Below are 23,982 nucleotides of genomic sequence, written 5' to 3'. Positions count from 1 at the left end.
GATCCATGTTGTCCCTGTTTTTGACCTCGAAGGACGTTGGTGAGAACGTATCGTTGCCCAAACAACATGACCCTGAGTCTTTTTCAGACGATCTGTGTGTTGTTTAGCTCCTTCAGAGTGCTCTTTCTATACACGCTCTTCTCCCCACTTTGAGTGCTGTAGTGAGGGCACTGGAGGGGACTGTAATGACTAACTCTGTAGAGGTAATGATAAAGTACATACGCTTTAGACTCCACTCTGGCTGGAGGCGCTGGGGCTAAGAAAATTACAGTTGTCCCTCCGTGTGTGTGTGTGTGTGTGTGTGTGAGAAGGAGAGATGAGAGGCAAGAAAAGAGGAGGGTGGAGAAAGACAGAGGGCAGAAAGAACAACAGAGGCAGTTTCACAGTCAGACAAAGACAGACGCTGCTGTGATTCATTTTTCTCGCCGGTTATTAAAGCAGTGTGTGTGTGAGAGTGTGTGTGTGTGTGTCAGAGTGTGCACTGCATCGTCTCTCTCATCTCGACGTCTAATACTGTCTCTTGACCCGTCTCTGACTGGCCTTCCCTTCCCATCTCGTCACCTCGGCCTCTATCTTTCTCCAGCACAGCTCCTCCGCTGTCACCGTCTCCCTCGGTTACTGAGCCGGAGCGCTGCACTCCACAGCGCAGACACCGAGCGTTCGCATGAGTAAGAGCGGGTGAGAATGCAGCTTTTAAGCATAGGTTGTCATTTTACGTCTACATGTGTGTGTGGATGTAGGAGAGAATACGCAGCAGCCTGTGTTTGCTCTGGAGCTGTCTGCTGTCTGTCATTAGAGTAATAAAAGACTTGCTGTGCTGCACGACGAGGAGTTATTGTCTTTAAGGTTCCTCCATTCCCCGCAAATTGCCGGCTGCTGAGCTCTGATGGATGTTTGTACGCTGGCCCGAAAACACAGGTTCCTCTCTAAACCCCAGCTCCATTATCCTGGAGAGGAGCTGTGTGTGTGTCTGTCTCCTGCCTCTGTCATCCAAAAGTGTTTTAATTAAAATGTGCCTCTCCGCAGGCCTCAGAACACACACATTACGCTGAGAGAGACACACAGAGAGGTTTATCCAAATACACAGGGCTGTTACTCCCCTTCTGTCTCCATCTGAACCGCGCGCTCTCTGTTTGTCTGTCTCCGTCGTGCCCCCCTCTCATCGCGCCTGAAGAGTGACAGGCTGTGTTTTTCAGCCCGTGTTTGAACACCGAGCGATCAATGCCGGACAAAAGGAAAGAGCGCGGGTGAGGGGGCGGGGAGGGCCGACACAATTGGTTATTGACAGTGGATTCAAAGTCTGAAAGACTGAAGGCGACAGCTTAGTAAGAGGAGAGCAGGAGGATGTGAGGAGGGAACAGACGGATTGGCGCATTGATGAATGTGATTCATGATCCTCTTTAAGCAGAAGTCTAAACTTTCTCATTCAGATTGATTTGTGTGTACCTGCATGTGTCTTAAAAAGCCTGCTATCATCAGTGACTTCATGATGAAGACAAAACTGTAACAAGCTAAAAATACATTCATCACTGACGATTTAACAGTGAAAAACGTGCGTTTTGCTGTTAACAGGGTCGAAAATGCTCATGAATAATAACCACAGGACGCTCAGTATCCCTGATATTCCCCCCTGCTGTGTGTCTAATCTACCAAATTCAAGCAGAGCCTCCCTGTGACAGGCTGTTAGCCGGGAGCAGCGTTAGCTTCGTCACTTACCTGCAACAAGTGTGTGAGGGTGTAAATTTGCACATCCTTGATGCGTTTCTCACCTTCATTGATGTTTTCTTCCTGGTGGAAGTCAGTGAAAAAACCACAACCAGCTACACAGCGATGTCATTTTAATATTTAACACTTTTTTTGTCTAATGTAATTGTTTATAACTATGTAAAATATCCCATCAAGCTTTTGGAGTCTGTATCTGACTGATGACACAATCGGATTGGTGCTTCCTCTAGAAAGATATTTCCTATCCTATAAGTTTGATACATTAAAAGAGATTTAGTCATAAGCTGTTTAAGTGATGTGATGAGTGATGTAATCTGCATGACATCACTCATTTGTTTCTGATGCAGAGTTTTGAAACATATCGTCAGCAGAAGTCTTATTGAAAAGCTTTGTCACAGATAGGATCAGGTAAAGAGGCTAGTTAGAGGGTCCCCACCTGTCACTCAACTCATCTGTTTAAAGGTAGGATCTATAGGAATTTCTGTTACTTGTCAGCAAGGTCAAAATAGTTTTGGATTTGTCATTATAGTTTAGTTTTAGTTAGTTTTGACATTTTTTTTCCATTACAGTTTAGTTTTAATTCGTTTTAGAGCAGACATTCTAGTTTTTATTTAGTTTTGATTTTTGCAACAAGGCTTAGTTTTAGCTTAGTTTCAGTTTTTTCATACTTTACTAACCAGGTCCAGGGTTGAAAAAGGTTTGAGAAAATATTTTGTAATACTGTTTATTTTCAAGTCCAACATAGTGCTCACTGCTCAGTCAATGCTGATACTGAACTGTTGGCTGCTGCCTTAAACACAAGAAAATAATATAAACTTAATTAAAAAAAAAAACATAAATTATATAAAAATAATGTTAACATTAATTAAATGGAAATAATATAAACATAAATTATAGAAAAAATATAATATAAACTTAAATAATTGGAAACTTGGACTCTGTATCATTAAAGACAGAGTCAAATACAATTAAGCTATTACAGATGCTCTGATTCGTTGCTCCTCTACATTTTGTCGCAGCACAGCGCACAGACAGTCAGTGCAGTAAACAAGCACGTCCCAGTACGTCGCTGTGATGGTGCCGTACAGCGCTGACAACTGCCGAAAACTGTCTAAAATTGGTTGGGAAAATGTGTCGGATTAATTTAAATCCTAAAGGCTATTAATATTGTCAAAAACTATAACTGAGGACATTTTGTCTATAATTTTGGTTAGTTTCAGTTAGTTTTGTGAACACAATTTACAGTTTTAGTTTACTTATTGTTTTCTTTTCTTTTCTAGTTTTTATTAGTTTGAGTTAACTGCAATGTATTTCAAATTTTAGTTTTCGTTTTTAGTTTTGTTTTAGTTAACTATTATAATCTTGCTTGTCAGGCTCCTCCTCCTTGGCTCAGTACCAGCGGCAGCACACACCCACAGCCTCCAACCGTGACAATGTGAACACACTCTCTAGCCCAGCAACCACTTGTAGCATCATATTTCTATGTGGGAGAGATTTTGAGAGTCATGCACCTGACTTAGCATGTTAGCACAAGCTCATCATGGGTATTTGGCACATACCTGGTTAGCAGAAAGCTAACTCTTGTCACAGAGTTAGCAGGGATGGAATCAGCATTAGTTTTATAATCTCTATTCATGGAGAAAGTGAATGGTTGTTTTTGAAAACTTCAGTCTTTTCTAACTTGAGTTGAGTAGATGAGCCCCACAGATCCATCCAATGAATCAGCACTTTCCCAACGATATCCCATCAAGCTTTTGGAGTCTGTATCTGACTGATACCCCGATCGGATTGGTGCGTCCTCTTGGAAGATGTTTTATAGCAAGATTAACTATTAATAACTTTAATACATAAAAAAAAGATATAGTCATAAACTGTGTGTAACCTACATGACATCACTCATTTGTTTCTGATGCAGAGTTTTGAAACGTTTTGTAAACATAGAGCAATATTAAAATTTTTTGTTACAGTTAAGATCAGGTAAAGAGACAAGTTAGAGGGTCCCCACCTGTCATTTAGCTCATCTATTTTTAAGGTTGGATCTACAGGAATTTCCGTTTCTTGTTAGGCTACTCCTCTTTGGCTCAGTGCCAGCAGCAGCCCACACCCACAGCCTCCAACTGTGACTACGTGAACACACTCTCTAGCCCGGCAACCACTTGTAGCATCAAATTTCTATGTGGGAGAGTTTTTGAGAGTGGTGCATCTGACTCATACCTGGTTAGCAGAAAACTAACTCTTGTCTAGGGGTGTAACGGTACACAAACATCACGGTTCGGTACGTACCTTGGTTTTAGGGTCACGGTTCAGTACATTTTCGGTACAGTATGGAACAACACAAAACCATTAGCTTGTTTAGCATGTTTATTAAACCAAAAACTTGCCATTATACAGCGAGGAGGGAGGCTCTTCAAGCTCCGGTTGGTCGTTAGCAGCAGCCATGATGCACAATTCAGACACAAGCTCCTGTGGCTACGGAAGCTCTTTGATATTCATCTTCTGATTGGCTCACCGTGAGACGTCACGTCCACATGATATGCACATGATCGCAAAGCACGAATCACAGACCACTTTCCACATGAATATTAAAATGCCTTCCCTGCTCAGCCAATCATAGACGAGTGCTCAAGTGAATATTAAAGAGCCATGTGCAGCGGCTAACGTAAACTTACTGTACTCGTTCGAATACAGTGCTGTACCGAACCGAACGGCCTTATGGAGCGGTTCGGCACGGATACATGTACCGTTACACCCCTACTCTTGTCGCTCTTCATCCCTTGCTGCTCTCCAAGTTCCTGAAAGGGAGTGAAAAAATGTGTCCGTTTAGAGTTTTGCTTCACTTTCGTTGTGTTTTTCTTCCTCCATGCTACGTCTGCTATCATAGCTGCTCTGATTAGCTTCTTCCACTCGCTAATCAGCACAGAAAGTCACTTGCACACTGGTAGACCTGTGACAAGCTGATGTAACCATGTCAACTCTCCACCCAGAAATGTCCTGAAACAACCGAAACATCAACATCCAGGCTGAGGAGGGGGAGTTGAGGCAGACACAGACACTGACACACATGTATAGAGTCCCATAGGAGACAATTGTGCAGGATTATTCCTGTAAAAGTTGACAGTTTAGTTTATAAGGAAAATCCTGCAGACTCTACCCTTAAGTACTTCAAAATTATAAAGTTTTAAAAAAATTGAATTACATTACAGTACGATTTGATATGATAGCAAAATAACATATGACACAATATGATACAATATGATGTGATACTGAAGGATATGATGTGACATGATGTCATCAGAAAGATAGGGTACGATATACACTCATTACCCCAGCAGAAAAATGTTCGTTGAGCACATTTAACTTCCACCACACTCTTGGAAAAAGTCATCAAAAACTGTTTAGACAATAATTTAATTTGGTTCAGTTTCAGAGGTTTGATGTTAACTCGACAAACTGCAGTGTTTTTGTCTCAGTCTGTCTCACTTAGTCCTTGATTTTTCTTTTTAACTGTCTCTAACCTTTTCAGGATGTTGCAGCCAAATGGCTCAGTCATTTTTAGGCTTTGTAAAAGATTAAAACTCTAAAAAAAAAAAGTGCTCAAACGAATTCAGATGGAAGCTGTCGAGAGGAGACGGGTAATTGAAACATCAGTGTTTCTGAATAAATAATCAAGTGTTGCTACCTGGAACTCACATCGACTGATTTAGACTTTTTTAATCTTTAATTAAGAAATAAAACGAGCACAAATAACAGACATCTGTTTAACGCTGGAGTTAATTGGTGGAAAGGGTTTCACAGCAGAGCACTCAAAGATTTCTCCGTTTTTCTAAATTATTTTGAATACCAATTAATACCCACCACCCACACACACACACACACACACACACACACACATGCATTACACTGGCTGTTTTGTGTTGGTCTCTGATGCACAATCAAAATTAAAACAGCGTTTTTTTGCTGCTGAAACATGACATGACACAATACGACAAAATCAGAGGCGGTGAATTCTCATCGGAGCTGCTGTAAATAATAAGTCAGTTTTTTTGTATCGTTATGAGCATTTCCTCCCAAAAACACAACATTTCAGCTTTGAAAAGCCTCACTTTCCACTGTGTTTATTTTTTTAATTAGTGTGATCACCGTGCAGACAGCAGGGCCCACTGGGATGGACTGTTGTGCGTTCAGAGCTGGAGGATATTCTTCTGAGTCACCAGTTTGTGTTTAGACGGAGCTGCTTGTTGTGAGTCTTTGTGGACGGAGTCACTGGAGAAGAATAAGACGTGTTTTGTTGTGAGGACAGGCGGGAGACAGGCAGAGACAGATTAAGGATGACGGCTCCGTCCTGGATGTCTGCTGGGCCTGGAGCAGCTGTTGCCCTTTCAGCCTGTCTTGTAGCCACGGAGCTGAGGGTGGCGCTCCGGCCTCTTCTGCCCCGGACGGCCCTTTCAAGGTGGAGAAATGTGGGTCAAAGGATGTCACGGTCTCTCCTGTACACCTGAGGAGGGTCCAGCCTCTTCGCTGGTGTGAGCGGTGTCGCAGCTTTCTCTCTGAGCTGCTGGTTGCTCCCTCCTCATGTCTCCGGGCAGTGCTGTCACTCCTATAATAAGAGATGGAGTCTTTCTAAGTAGATTCTCTTGTTCTCTGCTTGTGCTCTGATGGAGAGATTTTCACCCTCTACATTAAATATCTGTCTTTCATCGCTCAGCCTCGATGCATCTGAGGAGACTTGCAGATTATTTCTGTTTTGCATAATTGCGTTCAGCGTTCTCAGCATCCAAACTGAAACTGAACTCACCTTTATTTAGTAAGCATCTTTTCATGCATTAAATCCTGCAGCTCAGATTGTGATGAAGCTGTAATGATTTTTCAAAGTCTCCATCATAAATGCAGTGAGCAGTCAGCTCTCAGCAGAAACGCCTCCGTCAGTGGGTTCACTTTAATTCAGGTTTACACAGCGAGTCCATTTCACAGCCTGGACTTCTTCACTTGCACTTCAGCAAAGAAGGTAAATAAGGAGTTTAACTTTTTGAGTCTTTTTTGCTCAAGTATTTGAACTTCTAATGGAGTACAGAACATATTCACTGTTTTAGTTTAGACACGTTTGCCTCTGTGGGTCACAGGAAATGGAAACTCTGTTTCACATGTGCTGGCTGCATGTTTGTGTGTGTGTCAAGTATGTATTTTTACTCATTATAAAGAAAGATTTTCATCATGTAATCTTCTTCTCTACTTTTCGAATTGGCCGCTGAGTACGCCCAACATTTTAATCAATGTTCAAACCTTCCATCTGCATATTGTAGCCAATAAGGCTGTCCGATTGCGATCACGCCAATGACGTAAAGAAAGGAAAACTCTGCCACTGCAAGCTCAGGTGTCTGGAGGTAGTATAACAACACAACAGAGTTGATACTGGACAAGTTCCCGTGGTCGTACCTGGAGGGTTTTTTCCACAGACTGTATACAACATAGACGAAACATCCGTGACGTCACCCGTCTGTTCCTGAAACCATGAATTGAAGCCAATCCGTGGACGCAGCCACATTCGTTATGACGCCGGCTGTGAGTTTTTCTTCAAGCAGCTACAGGGGGTGCCCGGCGGTCACGTGACCTGAGCTGCGCCTCTGATTGGAAAATCAAACTATCCTAATAACTTCTAAACCGCAGAGATAGAAAAAAAATCACTCACCGTACCAGTGGCGGCTGGTGGTGTTTTATCCAGGGGGGGCTATGACTCCAAAACAGACATATACTCATAAGCAAGCAAACGTGCTAGGGTATCACACCTGTATATTTACAGTCTATTATTTTAGATAGGATGTGCCTGTTTTTGTCAACTTCTTCATTGTGTTTACGGATCCCTATCCTGTAGCCATCATCAAGCTGACATGAAATGTTTATTTTTCCAAACATAGCTAGTCGCAGGGCATTTTCCATGTGGATCCCAGTTTGTTCATGCCTCTTTGACTTTTCTGAAAAGTGCTTTAAATCAGTAATACCTGTCTTTATCCATGCTGGGTCAGATCCTGACGTTTGGAAAAGGAGGCAGGGAAAACAGAATAAAGCATTAGCCTCGCTACATGCCGTTAGCCAAGCCTTGCTGCTAAACCAGGTCCTGGAAAAAGAGCAGGTGTATTGCCTCCTTCTATCTTTGGACTGCTGAATGATCGTGATGTTAGGCTGATCAGGTCCCCTCTCTTTCACATGCACCTTCTCCTGATACGATCTCCTCTCAAAAGGTAACGATATCAGCGACTTAACTGTGTTATTTAGGCTTTCTCTCTCCATCTTTCGTCTCCGTTTGATCGTCTCCTACTCCCGCGACTCGTCCTGTCAATCAACCGCACTTTATAGTAGACGGCTGTGACGTCGGCTCCATAGCGGGAGGGTGGTGGTATGCAAATCCAGCTGCATTCAGCTTTGGGCGCAGGAAAGGTGCGCCCTGACATGGTCCTATCTCTTGTATTGAAGAGGAGCCACTGCGCATGTACAACTTATAACGACGGTCTATGGCCAAAGATTTCTGCGCCCCGGGGTGGAAACACGTCACCAATCAGACAACGCGGATGAATGAAACAACTTTACTCATCATGAAATATATAATATTCATTGTGCAAATTTAAATTTATAATTTATATACGTATAGTTCAGAACGTTATATTTTATTATTTCTTTTTCTTTTTCTTTGTCTCATGCTTCAAGGTAATGTTGACGGTAATGACGGTGGGGTGGCGCCCTGGCGCCCTCTATTGGCCAGCTGCCACTGCACCGTACAGTGTGTGCCGATAGTGAAATCAGTGTTTCAGACCCAAGCTGTTTTTTTAACCAGGCTGTAAATATGTTTTTAATGCTGTAAAAGTCTGTTTTTATGGCTGGGTGTGTACGTGACTTCTGGTCTTTCTGCAGCCAGCCTCAAGCAGATACTTGACGAACAGAGACTTTTAGCACTTCAGCATAGGCTTCATATTTACTAACTGGATGTTGCCCCTTGGATTTTTCGTGCACAGAGGGGGAAAAGGAGACAGCCTCCAGATGCATCGGTTAGCCTTGGTGCTTTCTATCATTTTCTAAGATGTTGAATGAGCTGTTATTACACCTGCGTGTTGGAAAGTTACATGTGGAAATGTCTCCCTCTATGCATCAATCAATGAGTCAGTCTTTCTTTAGACATTTGTGTCTTGGATAGTTTACGATGTAAATGTGAATATTCTTCTTCTACCTCGCTGTCAAACTCTTACGCACGCCATTGACACATCTTGCCATTGGCGATGGGGTCACAAATTACATCTGGTTGCTGATTTTTCTGGAACACTGGCAACATTTGTCTTTGTATCGAATACGCTGGGTTTGTGTGTTCATGCATAATCGTTAGGGGTGGAAGAAAAAATCAAAATACCATATATCGTGATTTTTCTTTAACAATATCACAATTGGGATTCTGCGTCCAAAAACCCATTTTTTTATAATTCAAGTTCCTCATTTCAGTCTTTGTTTAGAAACTAGATTAGAAAAAGTTCCCACTTTTCTCCAGCAGAGGGCGAAATGTTTCTCTCTGACTCACGTGATGTGCATTTTATGGGAAACAATGGTTCCTGATATAGTCAGTAGACATTATCATTTAACTTTTTCACATGGTCTGATATTAAAAAAGCAAACTTAAAATAAATATCAAGAAATCGCAATTTAAATCAAATCGGCACCCCAAAAATCGTAAAAGAATTGAAATGCAAGTATAGCATATCATCCCAGCCCTGATAACCAATATTTTATTTTATTTCATTTTATTTTTAGACAGATATACAGATTATAGAATGTAGAATGGTAACAGAAATAGATATTTTTTGCAATGATACCAATTTATTTTACACTTATGACTGAATACAGCATCATATCAAAGTTGAACCAAAGTTACCACTTCTTCACACGATGCTAAACAATCAAAAAGATGACTTTAAATCCTTTCCCTGGTCAAATGAGGTTTAAAAAACATGTTTTCCTGAAAGTTTACTGATCTTATCTCCTCAAATCAATCTGTAAACCTGCGACTAACAACGCAATAAAACATCCCTTGTTTAAAAAGTAACTAATACTCTGAGTAGATTTTGATAAGAGTATTTTGTACTTTTACCTAAGGATGAGAATTCTCCAAAATAAAAAAGTCAGGGAGTGAATGTGGAAGTTTGACCGTAGATGATGTTAATCCAGAGCTTGCTGACTTATTGTGGCTCACCTGAACAAAGTGAATTCATCGTGCGCCGTCCGTGAAGGATGTCAGGTCGATCATAGCTGCAGCCGAACTGGAGGATGCTGCTCTCCTCTTGTTTTTGTGAGTGTTATGTCACCATCTCCTCTTCAGCCTGACTTTGCTCCAGTGTTTTGCTCTCATACAAAAAAAAAAATACAATCAAGTTGATGGGTACACATGAGTTTTGACAAGGTTGCATCACAGTCTGTAGGCCTGCAGCGCTGTAAACAGAAAGAGTCTCACTGAGACAGAGTTTTGGAGTCGAACGCTGGTGCTAAAACCTGGAGAAGAAGGAAAGAAACAAGTTTTGTCATTTGTTTGAGAAGTGATGTCAAATTGGATTTATTTATAAATCAGAGCAGCAAATGTTCTGAACTCTGGGAGTCAGATGATGCTAGATACAGAAAGTCTGAATCACAGAAAACTAGTGTTGCTTTAGTGAGTGAAAATTATGACTAAATATTGTCTTCAACAAACCTTTATCACAAGATATAAAATAAATAATGGTCATGTGATGTAAACGTACACAAAAAAAAATAAAATAATCTAAATGTGGATGTAATGTACAGAAGCTGAGAACGGCCAGGGATTTTTCTTTTTTTATGCACTGTTATCTCATGATAATGACTTTTTATCTCATTATCTCGAAATAACAAAGATTGTTTTCCTATGAAACAAATTACTTTTTGCTTTATCTCTACATAACAATGATTGTTTTCTCATTACAACGAATTCACTGATACTGCGTATCAAGAAAACAATCTTTATTATTTCGATATAACGAGATAATAATAATAATTTGTCTCTTTTTTTTCTTTTTTTGATTTTTTTTTGTTTCTGTTTCTTTTTTTGTTTGTTTTGTTTTTTTTTTTTGTCTCTTTTTTTGTCTTGTTTTTTTTCTTTTTTTGATTTTTTTGTTTTTTGTTTCGTTTTTTTTGTTTGTTTTTCTTTTTTTTGGTTTTTGGTTTCTGGTTTTTCTCTGACATTATTATTTAAAACAATGTATTAAAATTTATTTGTTTTTACATTTTTTTTAAATTTGTTTGGCAGGTAAAATAAAAAATATATAAAATAAATATAAATATGTTGTAACTTTAAATTTGAGTGTCTTACATTGAACGTATTCTTGACAATAATATAATAATAAGTCAACCATGTTTGACTTGTGAAATGAGGACTAAAAGAAAAAATAGTTTGTTTTTTTATGCTAGGTACCTGTACTATATTAACTGGGTTAAAAAGAGCTGGATCACTAAAAAGAGACTAAAAAACAATTTTCATTGACTAAAACTAGACCAAAACACTCCTGGATAATTTGTTTAATTGACTGAAACATGATGAAAACTAACAAAAACTAAAAAGACAGATTGACACAAAGACAAAAACTAACAGGCTAAAATCAAAACTACAGACGTCTAAACCCATCATCTGTAAACTTGTGAAGGAGCAGCTCTGCAGCGTTGATACAGTGACCGTGATCCACTCGACATTTCCTCATCAGAAGTCAGACTGAGGAGGTCAGTAAGACCATGTCCTTCATCCAGAGGAAGCTCTCGGCTGCATGGCCTGGAGGAATATGTCACATGGAAAATGTCAGGGGATAATGTGCGATCAACAGGACCTGTCTGCGGAAGGTCACGAGCTCCCGTCCCCCGCTGAGAGCCACGGACTCTTCCAGAGAGACCGGGGCAGGACGCCTGCGTTCACCAGATTACTGCTCATACAGGGAGCGGGGAAATGTCACCGTGCCCCTTCACATACAGTACAGACTGTCAACACCTTAAATGTCTTCTTGAAATACACAAACAGGGCTGCTGTAAACTGTACAGAGACACACTGCTGACAAACACACTCACAGATGCCCCAAAGCTGAACCGAGACAAACAAGACAGGCTGTCACACACACACACACACATACACACACACTTACTCCCCCTGGATGTGTCGGAGCTGAATGTTGGAGACGCACCATCCTGTTTTCAAGGGGATGTTCAATGACGGTAGAACAATAAAGACGCAATCAGACTAAAAATTATTTCATTACAGGAGATGGAAAGTGAAAACGAAACCAAATCAGAGCAGAAGCTCGTTGATGCCCGAGGGATAAATGTGGCTTTGCTTATTTTGCACCCACAGGCCTGTGATTTGGAGCTTTGTGGGAGGCTGTGTTATCTTATTGCAGGTGCTAATGATTCTTAAAGCGCCAAACAGTCTCAGAGAAAACCAACAGGAAAGCAAAACTCAGCTGTAAACAAAGTCCTTCAAAAACATTCGGTGGTTTACAAAGGCTCGCTTTGAAACGTGTTTAAAGGAATTCCTTCAAGTTTACTCCTGAAAAAAAATGATAAACATCTCCTGCTCTCGAGTTCTGCCTCCAGCTAACGCTAGCCCGAGGAAAACAGAAGATGAATGATGAGCTAAAGATGCTAACAGCTCTGTCAGACAGGCCTCGTCTTCATCCTCCAAGCTGGGACTAAAGAGCGTCAAACTCAGCCTGTGTTTGAATGTTTTTTATTTGTGTGTTTGTTTTGTTTTGTCACCAAAAACACACATGTATAAACTCAACTAATCAGGATTACTCTCACATTTTCCTTGGGTTTGGACTTGAACTCAAGGAGGAAATATTTTTGCATGTTACGCATTAATTAAACACCTTGAACTGTTCATGCCAACAAAGAAACTTCTTGATGGAGTTTTGTACAATCCTTCTTGAGAGGCGATTTGCTAAACCTTTGTAAAAACGTGTCCTCGACGTTATCAATGGGTCTTGAGTTCGTCACAATCCACTTTGCAATTGTGTCAATTTGTTCAAGGTAGACTTCCTGAAGCCCCGAAGCAGAAAAGAAAACTCCTTCCTGCAGAGTGTGCAGAATAATTCATGTTGGTCGACTAATATTTTCATTTCTTTGGGGTTTTTTTTGGTACTCAGAACTCAAAATGCTCAAAATCATCTGCTCAGCTGATGAGTTAATTGACTTAAAACTCTTAATCAGATTAACCATTATGATGGGATTAATCTGATTAACTCTTCAATGTTGACAGCCCTATTTATTTATTAACACCAAAAAACACAACACACATGGGTACCCTGTTGTCACCTGTCTAGTTATTTGATTGGAAACTGAAGTTGTCTTTTATCAGATGGTGGGCAACCATCAACCACCATGCTGCTCCGCCCATTACTGCTCGGCGCTCACTGGGATTTTGTCTCCGTTCCACATTTGCTCAAAAATTATGTCCATGCATATTTTACATATCTTAAGTGAAGCCTCAGACCCCAAATAGGTGGGAGGTATTAAAATAATTGTACTCAGATTAGGGCTGAATGATTTTGGAAAATAACCGAATTGCGATTTTTTTAGACCAATATTGGGATTACAATTTACCATTCGTTTTTTTGGAGAGGGACATTTATCCTCTGCATTGCTCACTTAATTTATAGTATGACTAACACTATGGCTAAAAGATACTGTTAACATTTAAAAAAGCCTTTTTTGCATTTCTTAATTGAAAAAGAAAAAGGAACACAAACCATACAGAATAAAGTGATCAAGGGGTATGGCTCTACGATCTACTGGATGGATCTTTGGGTCTCTTAGGGTTTTTTTTTTTGCTAAAGAAAAAAAAACAGCATGTTGACTTCTGCTGGTTTTAAGGGAGAACAAGTACAAGTTACTATATTCCCTCCAGGTCTGTGTACATGAAACTTTGTTTTTTTTTTCTAATTGCAGCCTTTTCGATTTGAAAATTGCATTCTCTTACGCTGCGATGTCAGTTTAAAATCGATTAATTGTTCAGCGCTAACTCAGATACTGGATAGTGGCCCAGATTCAGACTCTTGTTGTGAGTGGAAGCAAGCAGAAATTGACGGCCCCCAGCTACACCTTCCCATTCATGAAAAAATTTCAAAATTTAGTTTCGCTCACATCCTCTGGTTACAGCTTCCAGTCTGTCGCCATTTGTCGTGTCTACTCGTTTAAATATGGTGATATTACCGTCACTGTTTGGAAGGGATGGGAACCGCTTTAGGTAGCGTGGCTCCACCATTTACCGCTGTACGGCTTGGAAGCCAAAATTCCTCCGTCACAGGCGCAGCCATTGGTAGCAGTGCAGTAGAGACTGAGGGATTCTGGGAGAATCTGAGTGGAGCCGGGTGACAGAAATAATATTTTTTTCTTTTCTTTGGAGAATCTAATCACTTCTTGACTCTACCTCCTCACATATTTTACAATCCCTGAAAAAAATACACAAGAACGTCAGCTGTCAATCATCATTAAACGTAACGTAAAACCTTGTTTTTAACCTCGTATAACTAATGAAAATGAAACTTTCCAGAAAAAAAGAGGACTTGAATACAAGACAGCCAAATAATATCTTCAAACTAGGTGAGAAACATTTCTACCAGGTGTATTGATTCTTTAAAGTTTGACCACAGCCCATCTGGAATGACTGGGGAGATGGATTTTTTGACCTATACTGCAGCCAGCCACCAGGGGGAGCAGTTTTTGTGGCGACCTAGCATCCATATTTTTGCAGTCTATGGTACCAACCAAATTCTCAAATTCTTCCTGTAGTAAAGAGTAGTTATTCACATAAGATCAGATGATACCATGTTACGGTACCTGAATGCATCCTTGTGACTGTGAGGAAGAGGAAGAGTAGTTGATTTTCCATACTGGACATGAACGCAGCATTGAAAATTTTTATACAGAGAATTGAATGTGTTGAATTTAAAGACTTTGAGATTTTATGATAAAAAACATAATTTATTGCATCATAAACACACAAACCAGAGAGATATCTTAGTATTCACTTACTGCACTTTCTATCATCATGAATAGTTGAATCACAGAGCTGCAGCAGTGTGAGGGGCTCTAATGTCAGACGCCGTTTGATGTGGGGTCAAAGTTCACGCCCCGCTGCAGAACAGCCACCCAAACACTGCTGCAGACTCGCCGTGCTGTCACTTTAGCTCAGGTCTCCTGCTGGACGACAGTCATCCTCATCTCTTCTTCTGCTTCTGTGTCCTCAGAGAGCAGCGACTACAGCGACGCCGAGGTCCTCCCCGACTCCTTCCCATCAGCGCCGGCAGAGCCCCTCCCAGAATTCCTGCTTGAACCGGAGGACGCCTTCATCGTCAAGAACCGGCCGGTCCAGCTGAGGTGTCGAGCTTCGCCGGCCACGCAGATCTACTTCAAGTGTAACGGAGAATGGGTCAACCAGAACGATCATGTGACCAGAGAGAGCCTGGACCAGGTCACAGGTAAAACACACACCTACACACCCATGGAGTGTATTATAAACACAACTACACACACACAGTAATGTCACCTTGTATTTCACACACATAAACATCATAGTCAATTACAAACATCATTTCCAACTACATAATCCATTAGCTCCCATAGGCTTTTACGAGCGCGCTAACTGCTGCTGGCCTGCAGCCAATGCATTATTTATATGCACTGTGAAAAACACACCCATCTAATCTCTCTGCCCTCCCCCCTCCTCCCCCCGCTCAGGCCTGGTGGTGAGGGAGGTGGATATCTCCGTGTCCAGGACTCAGGTGGAGGAGCTGTTTGGGTTGGAGGACTACTGGTGCCAGTGTGTGGCCTGGAGCTCTGCAGGGACCACCAAGAGCAACCGTGCCTACGTCCGCATCGCATGTCAGTACCACAGCTCTGCGTGTGTGTGAGGGGGTGTGTGTGTGTGTAACCGGGAGCTAAGCAGGCAGCCAGACAGCAGAGGGGCGAATGTTTCTGACTTCCTGCTTGTCACACGCGTCAGATTAAGTATATATGCAAACAGATTTGGTGTAACGCTGCATCATCGCCCCCTGTGGAAATGTGCGGCGTCGTGTGATTGACACTCTGCATGTTTATGAGGGACTGAAGCTGAAAACCACAACTGTGTGTGAGGTGTGTGTGTGTGAGTGTGTGTGTGTGTGACAGCCAGTGTCACTTATATAAACAGGATGTCAGTGCTGTCACAGGGCAGCCATCATTAGCCGCTGACGTCTCCTCTGTCGACCCCCCCTGCAGACCTGAGGAAGAACTTTGAGCAGGAGCCGCTGGGGAGGGAGGTGCGACTGGAGCAGGAGGTGCTGCTGCAGTGTCGCCCCCCGGAGGGCATGCCTTCTGCAGAGGTAAGACTTCACTGTTTCCAAATCAATTTTTACGTCTTATTCTCTCATGAATCTAAATTATCTCCTCATTATTTTAACTTCCTCTCATGACAATGACTTCATTTCTTGTGGTTTCTATTTTTGCTTTCTGATAGTCGTGACTTCCCTTCTCTTTGTTTTCATGCTTCTATGAAATTTTGCCTCTTTCTTTGTTGAGTTATCCCCTTAAAGGTCCTCATCTGGGGAGTTGGGGGCCTTTGCCTCGGCAAAAAGAGAAAAAAATACTCCTTTTTTTAAGTTATATTTTGGGGCTTTCATACCTTTAGTCAAAGAGGGACAGTTGATTGAGCAGGAAACAGGGTGAGGGTGTCGAATGACATGTGGGGAAGAGGCCACAGGCTGGATTCGAACCTCGAGCCGCCCACGCGAGGTCGAACCTCACGGAGCGCGACCGAGACCGCTCGGCCATCTGCGCCTCAAATCCTGGAGTAGATTTTTAGCTGCCACAGATTTCTTTATTATTTGTCATTTTAGAAGATTTTCCTCCATTTGTGCCTCGGCCGTAGACTGTACGATTAATGGACGTAGTTTCCCGATGTCATCCAACAAGTCCACAATTCTACGGTTTCATTAAAGTGGAATTTTGAAGCAGATCGGCTGGCACAGCCATATTGGAAGTGGAGTCTCCACACAAACAGCTATAGGGCTCCTAATCCAATACACTTTATTTAAATACAATTTTAAAAACAATCAAGATTACCAAAGTGCTACACCGTAAAAATCAAATAAGAACATCCATTGAAAAATTAGTTTAAAACATTATATGAACAAAAAAGAGACATAAAAACACAGTGGTTAGGACCTAAAAGTACATAAAAAGACTTAAGGTGTGGAATAATAACTATACAGCAGTAGATCGTGATACTTTGACCTCTAATACAATAGCGATATTTTAATTCTTAAAAGGGATTTTTTTTTTTCAACAAAAAAAATCATATTTTAGCCAAGTTGGAAGTGAAGTACAGCTCCCAGCCCTCCACTGTGGTAGATAGCACTGAAGAGCCATAGATATCAGTGTTTTCTTTCTATATTTGGGTTGTTTGGTTTAAAATCATTTTTAATTTCATTTTTTACGAACTGATGAAATCATAATCAGAGGAACATTTTTTTGCAATATCAATTTTTTAATGAGAAACATATAGCAACGGGCCACATCTTTCTTTCAGTATCTTTGTTTGTAACACTGGTTTAATGTCACAGTAGTTTAAGTGACAAAGTTGATGCGCTTTATTTTTTCAGATTAACTATATCTATGTTACTCTGCATTTGATTTCTAGTATTTCAAAAACAACAAATTAGAAAAGTTTCAATCAGATAGTTTTGAATTAATGCCACTTCAATTTTGAGTACCAGCTTACGATTAACATAAACATCATCTCTATTTTTTGTCACTACATATCTCAATATTGTGAAATAATAAAACATCATGATCATTTCGTATTGTAGGTAAGTTAGTAACGTTTATTTGTAAAGCACTTTTTACAGAGAAAGCTCATAAAGTGCTTTACAGAAATCAAAACATCAGGCAAAATAACATGCACCAAACCAGAAAAACACAATAACGGATGGATTAAAAGCAAGAGGATAGGAATAAGTTAGAAGAAACAATTTTAAATTCAGTAAAGTGGGGGATGATTTTATTTTAGTGCCCCCTCTGCAGTGTGTGCCGACAGTGAAATTAGCGATTCAGATAGGAGACTTTTTTTTATACCAGCCTGTAAATATGTTAATTCCAGCTATGAAATCGGCTTTATTTGGCTTGGTGTGTATGTGACTTCCTGTTCTTTCAGAGCCAGCCTCTAGTGGACACTGGAGAAAGTGCAGGTCTTAGCACTTCCTTATTGTTTCATGTTTTTAATCCAGAGTTTGCTGCTTGGATGAAGTGGGTCTCACATCCAGACCAGTTGAAAACCATTGTTCTACATTAAAGGATGATGCTAATTTTGCTATTTTCCCATTTTAAAAAAAATCAACTACACTAAAAAGTATGCTTAGAGTCACTTCCTGCTCTTAAAAAACCCAAAATGCTCAGTTGACAGACTAACAGGGGATGTCAAAGCTGCCACATTCACGTCTTTTACATCTTTAGTGACTCACATCTGTATTTCTCAATAAAAGGAGCAAAAGTCTAAATAATCAGACGCGGAAACAAATGCAAAACCCACAAAGGATTAAAGCAAAGAGGCGAGAGTCTTTCACTTTTAAGTCTGCTGTCCGACCACCGCCCTGAAAAATAAAGCCATCATCGTAATATGACGTTATTTAAACAAACAAGCCAAAAAAAAGAGGCTGTGCTAAAATCCTCTCTGTGTCATGTTTTAAAGCTAAGTTGCTCTAACTGTGCAGAAATATATCCAACAGTTTTATTTCTCTCATAAAAAGATCCGTGCAACAGTATATTCAAAAAGAAAAGAAAATAACATGAACAGATTTTTATTGGTGAATAAATATACACACCAAAACATTTTCAGTGGACAGCATGTGGCATAAAAAGCTGGGTTAGGGGACGCTGACGTCAGGTTTCAGTTTAACATGATGATTGTTTTGAGAAGCTTTTTGTTTCGGTGAAGGAGAATTTGAAAGAAAAAAGACAAAGAAGACAAAAAGTGTGTTTCCTGAGTAAAATCCTGATAATGAAATATGGGCCGTGTTTGATTAACACCACATGTAGCGCCGCGGCGTGATGTGATGGCTCAATACCCTGCAGGTTTTCAGTGTTTACTGAATGGGTCCGTGTGTGAAGCTGACTCATGTTTATGCATACACACCTGCTAATTTGCAGAATGATTTATGTGAAGACATATCTGCCAAAAGAATTAAAGTCAATCATTCCAATAAGCTGCAACACACAAGTTTCAGGGCGCCGGTGTTTCTCTTTGACTTCCAGCCAAAGACTTGGCTGATAGTTTGTTTTAAAAGCAGCTTTTGGATGTTTTTTTCTTATTTTCAAGCTGTGCAGCAAAGTTCTGAGCTGTGTGTGTGTTTGACACTCCGTAGGTGGACTGGCTGAAGAATGAAGACCTCATCGATCCTTCACAGGACTCCAACTTCCTGATCACCATCGATCACGACCTGATCATCAAACAGGCCCGACTCTCAGACACGGCCAACTACACCTGCGTGGCTCGCAACGTGGTGGCCAAAAGACGCAGCAGCACGGCCACTCTGATTGTTTACGGTAATAGAGCTCAGGTTTATTCAGCAAAATCCAGTGGTGTATCAGATTTTTATTGATGTCACCAATCCATAACTTTTACATAAAGTTGAGTTAAAGTTTTACATAAACTTGATCACTGGATTTTCAGGCAATTGCAGAGAATCAAAGATACAAAGAAGTGTGATAATCACATTTTCACTGATCACAGGTGTGCACAGATATTAACTGGTTTGGCAAGAGATCAGATGACACAGGAAGTGATGTAAGACTGCAAAATTAGGTAAAAGCGACTACAAGGTAGGGCTGAAAAGTTTGAAGCCAGGCTACGAAGGAGTTACTCCATAGGCATGCATTAAATTCTACATTTTCTGATGCTTCTGGCATGGTTTATTTTCAACATGGTCTCCCCTGCTTGAGGTCCACTCGCTTCTTCCCGCGGTGTTGCATCCTGATCACCAGAAAAGTCGTCAACAGCAGAAACAACCTCATCATCAGTCGGATACAGTTTCCCAGCCAAGTGTTTTTTTCATGTTTGGGAACAGGAACTAGTCAGATGACGCCAAACCAGGGGAATACGAGGCGTGATTGACCAGTTGACAGCCAGAGTCTCTCACAGCAGCCATCACAACCACCGACGTGTGCAGGAGCATTGTCCCGTTGGAACTGGACGCCTTTCACAAGTTTTCCAGGTCATTTTGTCTTGATTGCCACTCGCAGCTCCCTCAACAAGTTGGCGTGGTATTCTCAACATGATGCCCTTTGCATCCCAGAGGACAGGGGCCATCACCTTCCCTGACGACGCCACCACCTTGGCCGTCTTAGGAGGCGAAGAACAGGTGTTTCCACTGCATCGACCCTCGTTTGGTCTCTGCCCCAACACTCATCTTCCGTGAGGAAACATTGGAGGAAACTGGCTGGATCTTCTTCAAAAAGTGCAGAGCTGACCTGAAACACAACCAGCCTGATGTGTATTTGATCAGGCATCAAAAAGCGTGGCCGGCGGACTCCTTTGACACGCCAAGTTTGCGCAGAATGTTCTCGACTCATTCACAGAGATGGCTCCGGCATGTGCTATCTGATGAACAGCTGACCGTCTATCATCCATCACCATGTAGGGAACAATTTTGATGTTTTCTTGGACATCTGGACCTTGGGTCATCTTCAAGGCTTCAGCTTCTCACTTTTTCACAGTTGATGAAGTTGGAGCATCATCCCCTAAAGGAGCAACCATGTCTGCGTGAACATCCTTGGGGGTTGACCCCTTTTCTGCAGATACTTGATAGCACCAAAGTTTCAAATTTGATCCATATTCACAAAAACTAAAAATAAACCATCCCTCCAAACATCAGATGTCAGAGACATGCAGATCACCTTAGTATCGGGTCGGTCCGTCGAAGACCATATCCAGACGTCAGAGCAACGTGCAAAAGGGGTACAAATTTTGACTTTTCTGGACGTTGTAATGACGTTCAGTATTTGGATGTCATTAACAGACCAAATCTAGACGCCAATGAGCTTTCCAAATGGATCCTAACATTCAGACCTCATTAGTAGACCTTTTTCAGACGTTAATCTGACTTCCATACGACGTCTGAAAAAGACGTAATAAAAACTTTTATTCTGCACCTTCCGGAGACCTGATTTAGACGTCAAAAATTACATTAAACATTTGTCATTTCAGCGTCACATTGAGCAGTGGGATGCTCTAAGAGCCAAAAAGGCTGAATTTAATGCATGCCAAGTTTCATCACTGTGGTAAAACTCCTTCCAAAGTCAGGCTACAAACTTTTCAGCCCTCCCTCATGTATCAGTGACACCTGTGGCTCCAAAGATCCGTTTAGTTGCACATGAAAAAATGATCAATCGGATGTTTGAAAGCTGCTGTTTGTGTAATTTTGTGGTAATTTTGGGTAGACCATTCTATTTTATTGAGAACTTTTCTTTAGTGAGCTTATTTTTCTACATTTGTGTCCGTGCACTAGCAGAAGTCGTGGTCCGAATGTTTGAAAAATGTAGTTGAAGGTTTTAGAAGATTTACACCAAAAAGTAAAGAAGAAAAACAGGAAACTTTTTACTTTAGGGGTAAAACAGAAGAGGAAACATCTGAGGAATTTATGATTTACAAACCAGCATTCTTTGAACTTCAAACAGGAAGTGTTTCCTGTGTTTAAAAACCATAGAAGAAGAAAGTCTGAGGGCAGTGTATAGGACATCAAACAAGCCAAAGAAAAGATCAAACCTCTGAAAGAACTTTAAATAAAGTTGTTTACCGCAGCGTTGACAAAGGTTTTAAACCGCCAGACGCGCTCATCTCTCCCATCTGCTCCCGTGTCTTCCTCAGTGAGCGGAGGATGGTCGTCTTGGACCGAGTGGTCGGAGTGCAACGCTCGGTGTGGGCGGGGCTGGCAGCGACGGACGCGAAGCTGCACCAATCCGGCTCCTCTGAACGGAGGCGCTTTCTGCGAGGGCCCGCCTTTCCAGAGAGTGACGTGCACCACGCTGTGCCCAGGTGAGGACAACGGATGTCGGATACAAAAAGTTTTACGTAGTTAGAAAAACTTTTAATTCTGCCTTGTAGAGTTTTTTTGCTCTGCTGTGTGTCAGGCCACCCTGACTGAGGAGCTGTTTGAGGATCCAGTGATTTCTTCTCTGATTATGAAAGTAACTGAAATGAATACTGATGTCTTTATGAGAACCAATCAGGAAGTTAGATTGATGATTTCTGTTGTAAACACAGATTTAAAGCCTGTTTCTGCAGCCGCGGGGTCAACATTTGACTGAGAGATTTACAGCACAAAAACTTGAAGTGCTTCTGTTTGTGTTCATTCAGCTGAAACAGAAAAACCCCCATGAGTGATGGTTTGAACGACAGCAGGAGGAGATTTTCATTACTGAACACTTGGACGTTTCAGGACATGAACGATGAAGAGATTAGATTAGCATCATTTCACGTCTATTCCCTTCTCTGCGTGTTTCCAGTGGACGGAGGCTGGACGGAGTGGGCGAAGTGGTCGGCCTGTGGGACAGAGTGCACCCACTGGCGCAGTCGGGAGTGCCAAGCCCCCCCGCCCAGAAACGGAGGAAAGCACTGCAGCGGCAGCATGATGGAGAGCAAAAACTGCACCGAGGGGCTGTGTGCGCGCAGTAAGTCACCTGTGTTTGATCTGGGAGGGCTGTTAAATGTCAGCAGAGATTAAATATTTGGCTTTTATAGATTCCTGGATGTTATGATTCCTAACTCTTCAGCTGGCCTTTCCGAACATGTCACTATCTCTGGATAGAGTTCACACATGCCTGTGAGGAAAATGAGGGGAAGGATAGTCTCGATAGCTAGATGACCACAACGCCTCCTCCGTCCCCCGCTCAGCCGCCAACAGCTACAGCTGCCACCTTCAGCGACAAACGCTCTTTTAAGCTCAGCCGGCGACTTTATCATTCAGTTTCTGGGTCTTTTACAGAATCATTTATGAGCAACGAGCTGTGATTCACTGCACAAGCTTTATGATCACAAGCCTCTGCTTCCAAACAATGTGAGCGTAATGACAGACACGTTACGGTCTGGTTGCTCTGCAGAGAGTCGCCGTCGCTGTGTGACAATTAGATTCAAGGATCAGTGATAAGAAAGAGCATAAAGACGCACAAAGAGAGGACAAGCTCTGTGGAGGGACAGCTGATACAAACCTCCAGAAAACAGAAGGAGAAACATATGTTTCATTAAAAACTTCACTGATGCTGCTCATTGGAGGACGCGCTCTCAAAGACTTTATAAATCAGTTAGACCAAGAATACGCTACACTGGAAAAACTGAATTTTAACAAGTGTTTTCGTCTAATTTTCAGTAGAAAATGTCTTTTTAGACCAAGGGTCTTCAACCTGTGGCTCTGGGGCCTCATGCAGCTCTTTGACTCCTTTGCAGTGGCCCCTCGTATCTTTGAAAAATGTAAATAAAATAAATAATTTTAATTTTTCTTACTGAGGGTATTTGTGATTAAAGACACTGACACTAAAATCTGACACTTAAATCATGCGCTAACTGTTCTTGAAATGAATATTCATCACTTCTTGCAAATTAGCTTATGAATTCAGAGATTTTGAATTTTTTTAAACTTTTTGCAAATTTTTCTAGTTTAAATTTTTTGACATTTTTTCAAATTTAGGAAGAAAAAATCATTTTTTTTTTTTTTGCAAATTTTTATAATTAAAAAATATATCTTTTTTTTTTTTAATATTGCAAATAATTCAAAGTCCATTGTATGAAAAACATGTTTCTAATATTTTTTACAATTTCTTTAAATAACAATTTTCTTATCATTTTTTTTTTTGCAAATTAATGAAATATATTGGGAAATTTTATTGGCAACATTTTTGAAAAATTTTCTACACTTTTTTAAATTTAATTCAATTTAAATTTTGATTCTTTTTAAAATTTAAAATGTTTGAAAATTTTTGACACTTATTTATTTATCATAAGTTTTGAAAATTATGAAATTTATGATATTACAAATGTTTCCATTTTTTTATTTTTGCAAATTAATGAGAAATAAAAAAATTCTAAGGCATCATATTTACAGTTTTATTAACACAAAAACTTCATAGATGTTATTATTCACCAAACTTTTACTATGTTTAGAATTTATTCACTTTTATGTCTTAATTGTGAAGATAAAGTAGATT

At 40.8% G+C, this 23,982-nt stretch overlaps 1 protein-coding gene across 2 annotated transcripts in view; it reads left to right on the top strand.

Annotated features, from left to right (window-relative positions):
* Nucleotides 1–23,982, top strand: part of unc5b (unc-5 netrin receptor B) — a 114,760-nt gene that overhangs the window by 66,284 nt on the left and 24,494 nt on the right. For both annotated transcript variants that reach the window (XM_074676181.1, XM_074676180.1), the window contains exons 2-7: nucleotides 15,000–15,230; nucleotides 15,490–15,633; nucleotides 16,009–16,112; nucleotides 19,149–19,329; nucleotides 21,650–21,817; nucleotides 22,288–22,452. In XM_074676181.1, coding sequence (XP_074532282.1) covers nucleotides 15,000–15,230; nucleotides 15,490–15,633; nucleotides 16,009–16,112; nucleotides 19,149–19,329; nucleotides 21,650–21,817; nucleotides 22,288–22,452 — 993 coding nt within the window. The remainder of the gene's footprint in view (nucleotides 1–14,999; nucleotides 15,231–15,489; nucleotides 15,634–16,008; nucleotides 16,113–19,148; nucleotides 19,330–21,649; nucleotides 21,818–22,287; nucleotides 22,453–23,982) is intronic.

Source organism: Halichoeres trimaculatus, unplaced genomic scaffold (assembly GCF_033239565.1).
Source record: "Halichoeres trimaculatus isolate MK-OKI-2021-1 unplaced genomic scaffold, fHalTri1.1 fHalTri1_scaffold_8, whole genome shotgun sequence".
Classification (NCBI taxonomy): Eukaryota; Metazoa; Chordata; class Actinopteri; order Labriformes; family Labridae; genus Halichoeres; species Halichoeres trimaculatus.
This window is presented reverse-complemented; position numbering and strand designations above follow the sequence as displayed.